The 9,604-nt window shown below is 37.1% G+C and overlaps 1 protein-coding gene across 1 annotated transcript; it reads right to left on the bottom strand.

Annotated features, from left to right (window-relative positions):
• Positions 1 to 3,032: 3,032 nt before the first annotated feature.
• LOC142347928 (uncharacterized) lies at positions 3,033 to 7,295 on the bottom strand. Its single transcript, XM_075399092.1, has 2 exons — positions 5,607 to 7,295; positions 3,033 to 5,411 (listed from the first exon to the last, which is right to left on the bottom strand). Exons 1-2 carry the CDS (start codon positions 7,293 to 7,295, stop codon positions 3,033 to 3,035), a joined length of 4,068 nt encoding a protein of 1,355 aa, XP_075255207.1.
• Between the last annotated feature and the right edge of the window lie 2,309 nt (positions 7,296 to 9,604).

The raw sequence follows: 9,604 nt of genomic DNA, 5'->3' as shown, positions 1-9,604 counted from the left end.
CGTCAGAGAGGGCGTGGCTTTGGAGCCTTGGCTAGAACAGTCGCTAGAACAACTCTCCCAATTCTCAAGAAATACGTTTTACCTGCAGCAAAAAAAATTGGACGAGATGTAATCGAGTCAGCTATTCCCGAAATTGGAGGTGTTTTATCAGGACCGACTTCAATTAAAAAAGCAGTAAAGAAGACTGCGAAATCAACAATACGAAAACAAGTTGGTGGTGGTATGAGAAAGAGGAAAAACACGAGACAAAGTATCGTTCGGCAAAAAATTCGGAAAGACTTTCTGAAGAACCTTGACTAATCATTTTCCCAAACAAACGTCACAGAGTACAGTCAAACATCATGAATTCGTTTTATCTTGAATTAGTATCCAACGCTTCCTCTCAAGTTTATCCTCAAAATACAATGGCTTCATTCACTAATTCTCTTCCCGACAAAATTGAACTGGATGGATCTTGGGAAGTAGCTTTAGTCGAAGTATCATATCCCGGTATATGTTATAACGTTGAAGGAGGATTGATGACCTTTCACTATGATGAGAAATTTAAGCATGTCTTTGCCATTCCACCAGCAGTTTTTAACTCTATGGATGAATTTGTAAAGAGTCTTACAGATATTCCCAAAAAAGCACGACATCCCAAAAACTTAGATCCTCAATTTTCCATCAACATCGACAAAAAAGTCGAAGACTAACTTTTTGCAATAGAGAATCTCAAAATGTATCATTCAGCAAAAGTTTGGCTGCTAACTTGGGCGTTGAAGCTGACAAACATGTTATGCATTATTCGAAAAGATCATACAACACCAAGTCCTGGGCAACGGCAGATCTCCCTTTTGATATTACTGGAACACATACAGTTTTACTCTACTTGGATATAGTTGAACCCAATTCAGTCGGTGATGTGAAATGTCCTCTTCTACGCTCCTTTCCATTCAAACACCGAGAGTTCCATAATGATGAGATTTTTAAGAGATCGCAGGTTCTGAGTTATCGCAGTTTCGAACACTTGAGATTCCATAAAGTAATCAAATCGAACTTCCACAGTATCCATGTAGAATTAAGAAACGCTGCTGGACAGCTTGTTCCCTTCTTCCCTATTGGTCAAGTTCAACTTACTTTATTATTCCAGAAAAAAACTTGATCATTTCCTCAATTATCATTATAAAAAACGGTCAGCTAAAATGAATTCCTTGTCTCACTCTATGCTCGACTTTTTTGGGAAAGTTCCAATTTTAGACCCAATTCTTTGGTCCAATGAACAACAAATATTTCCAACAAATTCCTTAAACGAATCAACAACCGAATTTCAATTGGAAACTGATCGTAATATTTTCACTGACTTGCGATCTACTCGATTATTCATCAGAGGAAGGGTTATTAAAGGCAATCGAACACGTTTGGATAATGCCGAAGAAACATTATTGGTAAACAATGCTCTTCATTCACTTTTCTCTAATTGCGAAGTCTATCTAAACAATGAACAAGTTCACAGTGCCAATTCTCTTTATGCTCACCAAGCTTTTGTCTCTGCTGAATTTTCAGGAACAAAAGGAACCAAGGAGAGCTTATCCCAATGCCAAGGATATCGATACGAGATTGAGCCGAACGATTTTACAAAAAGAGCATTTACAGATACTGTTTTTCGAAAAGATAAAGATGAATTTACTTTTTACGGTCCATTGGCAATAGGACTATTTGCTTGTGAAACTTTACTTCTCCCAAATGTCAACCTCAGACTGAAATTGATCCGATCATCTCCAGCGTTCTATATGATCGATACTGGTGGGCTGAACTCTGAGGCTATAATTTTGGAAGCTTGCCTTTTTACTAGACAGGTAGCGATCTCAGATAACTGGATGAGAAGTTTCAAAAGCAGACTGCTTCGAGAACCTGCCATATTTTACTATAATGAAGAACTTCCAAAGACGTTTATTATTCCCGCTGGACAGAACCAGTTTATACAAGAAAATATATTTTCAAACAAACCAATTCGAATGATTGATATTGATATGATTCTGAATAATGAGTTCAGTGGAACATACAACACGAATCCGTTCCATTTTCGTAAATTTGGTCTGCGACAAGGTAAAATTGTGCGTGGGAATCAAACTATTGTAAACTTGAAAACAGAAAATCACGTGAGAGCTTATGCTGAAACAATGAAAGCACTCAAATTTGATGATGACGGTCCTAACATTCAATACAAGGATTTTGAAAATCATTTTCATTTATTTTTCGATCTCACTTCAACACAGGAGGCCAATGTCGAAATGCATTTTCCTGATGTAGTTGGAGCAGGAATTCGTTTGGAGCTCTACTTTGCTAACAATTTGACCAATACTGTAGAATTATTTGTTAGTGGTGAACGTATAAGTTCAATTGCAATTGATAAGGAGGGATCAGTCACCAAAAATGGATAATCAACAACTCTTACATGTTGTCAACAGGTTCCCACACCTAAAGTTCAAATACCTCGGTTCCTTCCCTGCAGATCTTCGACCGAAATATTTACCTACAAACACGTTTTGTATAATCAACATAGATCCATCTACTCAACCGGGCTCCCACTGGATTTTGCTTGCAAATAAAAATGGAAAGTTGTTCTACGGAGACTCTATGGGAGAAATGTTGCAAAATTATGGTATCAAGACAAAATTAAACTTTGGTTCATTAGTACAGGAGAAACTCCAAGATTCAGAATTGTGTGGTTTATATGCTATTTATTTTGCACATGTGCTATTTTCTAAAGTTTCGTCTAAATATTTAAATGATTTTCATATATTTAAGTTCTTTGCTGATGTTTTGTAAGTTTTGAAAACCAAAATCTTTAAATGTTTAAACAATAATTCGTAAAATGTTGCAAATGGTTTTCAAAACTTTAAATTTTGTAAATTTTGTATTTAATTGATTGTATGTGTATATGTTTCTAATTCAGTTATTTCAAAAATTGGCTTTTGTTAAAAAGAGATATTGGTAGGAAAACTGTGAATTAAAAACAGAGGCGATATAAATATAAGACTAAAGAAAAGGAGTTATAAATCTAAAGGAGTAGTGTGAATACCATTTTCACAGACTTTACGCTTGGGATAAAAATACGACAGTCCCACTTTCTTTAGTTCATAGGTACAAATTTTCTTGTTGTCAACAACTCTGAAGCCACGATTTGTTGAATAAACTCGCTCCTCATTGAACAGAACTTTTCTATACTTGATTAGGGGCTCCTCAATGTTGCTCTTGTTGAGTCCTTTACTTGATAGTTTAACTGTGTCTGTTTCCTCATCGTAACAGCAATACGTCTTCGAACAAAGAGCAATCATTTCAGAGCATCTAAATTCTTCCTTGAAAAGTCCAGGAGTTCTCTTGTCAAAGGCAGCATGTTTTCTGCAACATTCTCGTGGAAAGAAATTGCTGCTAGAGTTTGCTGCAAAGTTATCATTGCAGTCGCTCTGTCTCATCCAGTACCACACTGATCGCATTTCTGGTCGAATGATGTCTTCAATTTTTTCTTCACTAAGGGCCATGTAGAGACTGTCGGTATCCATTTCAATGAGTTCGTACTTGTTCTTATCACAGAAAGGGGTGAAGAAGTTGTATTTAAGTTGTAACATGGTGAGTTTGGCGTACTGGAGGATGAAGAAACCTACAATTATTGGCTCTTTATGATCGATACGCGACTTGCTCATTTCTACCTCATATATCCGCTCTGGTAGCTCATTCATAGTCTTGAAAAACCTATTGTTAATAAATTTGTCCACCTGTGATCCTTTCACGTACTTGGTATTTGTATGTCGACTACGGTCCATGATCTGATATCCATACGAACTGTTTCCAATCAGCTTCATTGTCTCCGCAACGACTGTTGACTCCTTATTCTGGTCTCCTTCGCGGCGGGCATCGACAACATTCTGAACAAATGTCTCAAAGCAGCGTCGGGGAGTGTATTGAAGAAACCAAAATACGTCTTTTAGGATCACACCTTTTTCTAGATAAAATAACAAAAGTGGTGTAATAACTGGTCCTCGTTCAAGCTTGAAACTGGAAATGAGCATTTTTCTGGGTCTGGATAGTAATTTGTTGCGTTCTGCAAACTCTTTCATATGGTCCCCAATATCATCTCGTCCCACTTCACAATTCTTGAAAATTGGAGGAAAGTCTTCAAAGTAAGGATACATTTCCTCTGGGACTTCAAGACTACAATCGACGACACCAAACAGTTCTCCACGTTTAATTTTCTCAATGAGCGAGTGCTTGTTCATCGCTGGTTGGAAGGGATAATTTGACTTGAGAAAGCCTTTAACCCCATTTGTGTTTTCGCTCCTCCACTTCTTCCATTGACACTCCCAGATCTCTTCAACATTCAACCCCAATCCCTTCAGGTACTCTCTTCTATCATTGTCACGTTCTCTTCGCTTCAATCCGCTTTCTATGTCCTCGAAGAGAAGCGGTTTTTCCTCTTGACACGGACAAAAATGAAAGAAGCAACCCATCGCTTCAAAAACCGTGTTGCAATGGTTACAAAACCCATCAACTAAATAAGGACCGAGCTTCTTTTGTTTCTTATGTGTGAACTGGGTTTGTATTTTACAATTGGGGTGAACCTGTTGGAAGTAGTCCATGACCTGCTGTTCAAAGTAGCTTCTCCAGTTCCTGTTTGGATGAAATTTTTCAGTCTCTTCATTGTACTCCCACTTTGTATAGGGTCCTGTTGGCATCTCTTTTGTCTTGGAAAAAGGGTACAACTGACTGGCATCTATTCCGACGATGGACTTGCAAACGTTTTCTGACTCTCGAATTTTTGATTCACCAACTTTTGCATACCTTGTAAAGATAATTGAGGGTCCCCCTGTTAGCCACTTTCGAATGTAATTATCATATTCTTTATCCTTCTCACAAAACGGAAAAAAAGCTGCATCTGTTGATGAATGAAGGAACCTGTTTGCCAAGTTGGGAAGAGTGTAGCCCAATTTTAACATGTCTACTTGTCTTGAGTGGTAAAAATTGATCATTTTCTTCATAGCCTCAAGTGTAGGTTCGACATCTTTGTTATTGTACCACATGAGGAAGTCACGAAACGTCTGCATACCTTTTCTTTCCCATATATTTTGGAGCTCCAAATAATTTTCTTCGGCATTTTGTGGAACTTTCTTGAGTCTCAACTTCTTCAAAATTTCATCCGGTTCCATTCCACCGTTTTTCAATTCCACAAACTTATCGTAATCGACTGAAAGAACGTTGTGATTCTTCAACTTGCTCCAAAAGCTGTCAATTGGTGGCAGTTGGGATACATTCAACTTCTCAATACTGTCGAACCATTCATAGGGGAAGAAACCTTTCTCTTCACTCGCTCCATAGGCTTTTAGGAAGTTATCCAGAGTTGTCGCTCCTCCCAGGAAAATTAAAATGTCCAGAAACTGTAGACCAAGAAAATTCATGCCAATATATTTATTCCCCATTCGAATCACTTTAGGAATAACGTTTTTTTCTATTAAGAGGTGATGCAGAAGATACTCTTTTATTAGGTTTAAATCATACCGAGAGCTGTTGAATCCGAAAACAGGTATGGTACTCTAATAATTTTCAAAATCTTGTCTCAATTTTGATATCACCCTGAGCTCGCTTCTCAGTCTCCTAATTTCAAGATCTTCGTCTTCCTCTACCTCGGGTTCAGCTTTGTTCTCAAATAAGTCTTCCGCTCCGGTGGTTACCTGCTTGTCTTTCACTGGAACCAGTTGTCGAAGAGCCCAATATTTTTTTTCCAATACCAGTACGAAATCATTGAGTTTCTCCCTCATTAGAAGCGTGCTCTTTTCCGCTATATTACTCAAGCTGGATACAAAATCACGGATTAGTTGAAGTGGATCTTCGTTGCAAAAAAAAATTGGTTCGGAGAGCAGATTCGAGGATATTGACACACTAATGGGGACATGTTTTCCAATCCATGAAGTCAAATCTGTGTTTTTGAGTGTACTGTCGGGGACTGTTATTGACTCAAAATCGAATACGACAAGATGAGAAAACAATCTCAGCTCTTGCGGAACATTAATTTTTACATCTTCCAAACGTTCAAAAATAGTTTCCGATAACTGATAGGCCCCTGTTGGATATTTGTGTTGCGTGTTTTCGGAGCAGTTTTGCATGTGTCGCAATAAGTTGAAGGATCTGTCGAAAAACTGATCGCATACGTAGCACCGGAACTTTTTGAGGAATTTGTTGATGTCTGCTGTCCAACAAATGTGATTTTCATATCTCAGTAACGAAGTTGTCTTTGAACGTTTCATCGAGGAGCGTCGAGTAAGTTCAGCAAGCATTTGCGATTGTTCGTCAAAAAATATTGAGTAAACTTGAATGTTTCTGTCAACTAGAGCCTCAAGAACAGGAATATCGTCTTCATGTATTCCTGGGAAGGTTTCGTCATCTCTCCTTGTCGCTGAGAGAAACATCTGCATCAATTCCATTGTATTTTGTTGTAGCTCATTGCTGCCATGTAATTCGTAGGCCAAAGCACGGAACATACACAAGTTGTCTTGGTAGGGCTTTTTTTCACAATCAGAAACAAAACACTTGAGGTATCCGTTCCTGAGCAAAATAGATGGAATATTTTGAGTGATACAGCCTAGAGCAACACCACTGAGGAGAAATACAAAGAAAGTGACATTTGTAACGCAATAAAACTTCCACTTTGTGTCTGGACGATGATTGATTAGATTTGGTAAAATTTCATCTTCTCTCAGCTTTGATTTAATATAATTGAGATCTGAGTCATCAGCGAGAACCATAGGATTTAAGAATACGGGGTTGTTATCTGCTGCGTAGTAGTAGCGAAATTCTTCAGGATTTTGCACACTCTGCAGAACGAATCCAAAGGAAATATTGATTTTAGCTGAGCTGGGTAACTCGTTGTAAACACAATCCAATTTTTCAATCACTGTTTCATGGTTGATCTCCATTATTTTGAAGTTGTGAACTTTCTTTCTGGACAATTCAAGAACCGAGTCTCGCAGAAAGTGTTGAACCGTTTGAAGTTCACTATGTAGAGCGGGAGACTCTCCATAGATAGATAAGTCAACTTCCTCGTAGGTGCTAGGTATTGAACGTTGGTGACTGTTTCGCTTGTGGTGTAGAAGTTGATAATAAGTAGAGAAGGATAAGGAACAGCTGCTACAAGAAAACTTCTTCTTGATAACCAGAGACGGTGAATGTACAGAAACAATGTGACGCTGCAGTTTCTCGTCGTCCGGAAATGACTGTGAGCATTGTGAACATCTTTTTGCGTGAAGCTTCTGATGTCTGCTCATATTGGATTTCATAATAAGCTTATTGCAGGAAGAGCACTGTTCCTTTGGGTTAGAACTTCTGGGCATTTTCTCTAAAAAAATCAGAGCAAGATAAAAGTTTGTTGCTTGAAATCTGTGAAAGTTTGCACGGAATTGAAAAGTGAAAATGAACGTAAATGTTGCAATTGAAAATAAAATCCACAATTATTAAACTGATTTTTTAATTGTTAAAAGGGAAAATGAAAGTTTGTCTGAGTACTGCTGTCCTCTCTACTGTTTTCAAACTCCAGAAATTGTTTTGGAAATAATACTAAAATGTGCACTTCTTTGCTACCTTTTTATTATTAAACTCTTTGGAAAAAATAAGAGTTTTTCACAAAGAAATAATTCAGAATTAATTCATAATAGGTATTAGAAATTCTCTTAATCTTAATCTTACCTCCCGAAAACAGATTTTATTAAAAGAAAACTTGCCTGTCCGTTTTTGGATTTGGAGGTGAAGTGAAGTGTTGCGTTATCTACTGTTGAGGGTAAATTTTGGCAGGCTAAAATGGTTCAGTTTAAAATCAGGAAGAGACTAAGATTTCTATTAGTTTAATTTGAGCAAACTTACCTGTTTGTTTTTGGATTTAGATGTGAATAAAAGTGTTGCGTTATCTACTGTTAGTGGAAATTTTGGCTGGCTAAAATGGTTCAGTTTTAATACAGGAACAAATCAAGATTTCTATTAGTTAAATTTTTTGCTGACCCGTTTCAACACTGCAAGTGTTCAACTTGAAACTGACAATAAGGAGAAAGAAACAAAGTCTATCTGAAAACTGTCAACTTGAAACTGTCAACAAGGAGAAAAAACTGTCAACTTGAAACTGTCAACGAGGAGAAAGAAACAAAATCTATCTGAAAACAAAAAGATAAATTGAAACTGTCAACAACGAGAAAGAAACAAAGTCTCTCTGAAAATTAAATTAAATTAGAATTTTAACCAACTGATTTTTAGATTTTGTTTTGAAATAATGAATAGTAGTGGCGAATGAATGAGTAATCCAAACTGATTTGTTATTGAGGGATTATGTTGCTAATCCCTTTCGTGAGAACAGCTTGGGTATCATGCTGTGAGGCATATCTTTGGTAATTGACATTAGTAAAGTGTAATATTATAAGGGGTAAATGACCTTACTGAATTGTTAAGAGATTATCTTGCTAATCCTTTTCGTGACAACAGCTTGGGTATCGTGCTGTGAGGTACATTATTGGTAATTGTCATTTTCAAAGTGTAATATTTGAAAGGGTAAATGTCCTTACTAAGAGATTATCTTGCTAATCCCTCTCGTGAGAACAGCTTGGGTATCATGCTGAGAGGAACATCTTTGGAATTTTAGATTAGTAAAGTGTAGTATGAGAAAAGGTAAATGACCTTACTGATTTCTTATTGAGGGATTATCTTGCTAATCCCTCTCGTGAGAACAGCTTGGGTATCATGCTGTGAGGTACGTCTTTGGAAATTTACATTAGTAAACTGTAATATGGTAGGGGGTCAATGACCTTACTAATTTGTTAAAGCACTGTCTTGCTAATCCCCTTCATGTGAACAGCTTGGGTATCATACTGTGAGGTACATTTTCGAAAAGTCGTACGTAACTGTAAATGAGTCATCCTAAATTATTACTGAAGGATTATCTTGCTAATCCCCTTTGTGTGAACAGCTTGGGTATCATACTGTGAGGTACATTTTTGAAAAGTCGTACGTAACTGTAAATGAGTCATCCTAAATTATTATTGAAGGATTATCTTGCTAATCCCCTTTGTGTGAACAGCTTGGGTATCATACTGTGAGGTACATTTTTGAAAAGTCGTACGTAACTGTAAATGAGTCATCCTAAATTATTATTGCAGGATTATCTTGCTAATCCCCATCGTCTGAACAGCTTGGGTATCATGCTGTGAGGAGGTACATCTTTGGAAATTGGTGGATTATGGGCTATACCTAATGTTAATACATAGGTACTTCCTTTTACCCCCCCCCCCCCCAGCTTTGCTCACGTTATACTACTTATAATATCTCGATTTTTCCTTTAATTTCACGCTTCGTACAGACTTATGTGTTGAATAACCCTTACACAAACAATATTAAAGATCTTTTGAAACAGTTAGTTGAAGCAACTTGATTAGAAAGCAGATTCCACATGAAAGAGGATCTTCAATTTTTAGGCTCAAAAATAAGAAGTTTGAAAAATTTCTTAGTTTACAAACAGTTTTTAATCGGATAGACTATTTAGAATTAAAAATGGTTCGTGGTTACATAAAGCTCTGCTTTCATCCAAAATCCAGAT

The sequence above is a fragment of the Convolutriloba macropyga genome, chromosome 10 (genome assembly GCF_964194025.1).
Source record: "Convolutriloba macropyga chromosome 10, txConMacr16.3, whole genome shotgun sequence".
Lineage (NCBI taxonomy): Eukaryota > Metazoa > Xenacoelomorpha > Acoela > Convolutidae > Convolutriloba > Convolutriloba macropyga.
Note: the sequence above shows the minus strand (reverse complement) of the source record. Positions and strands in the feature narration are given on the sequence as shown.

Bases quoted from the DNA above. Each gene is read 5' to 3' on its own strand.
- LOC142347928 (XM_075399092.1), bottom strand. From the start codon at position 7,295: ATGAGCAGACATCAGAAGCTTCACGCAAAAAGATGTTCACAATGCTCA. The intron at 5,412-5,606 runs GTGATATCAAAA...CTTGGTCTACAG, and splicing joins GACTGAGAAGCGAGCTCAGG to TTTCTGGACATTTTAATTTT.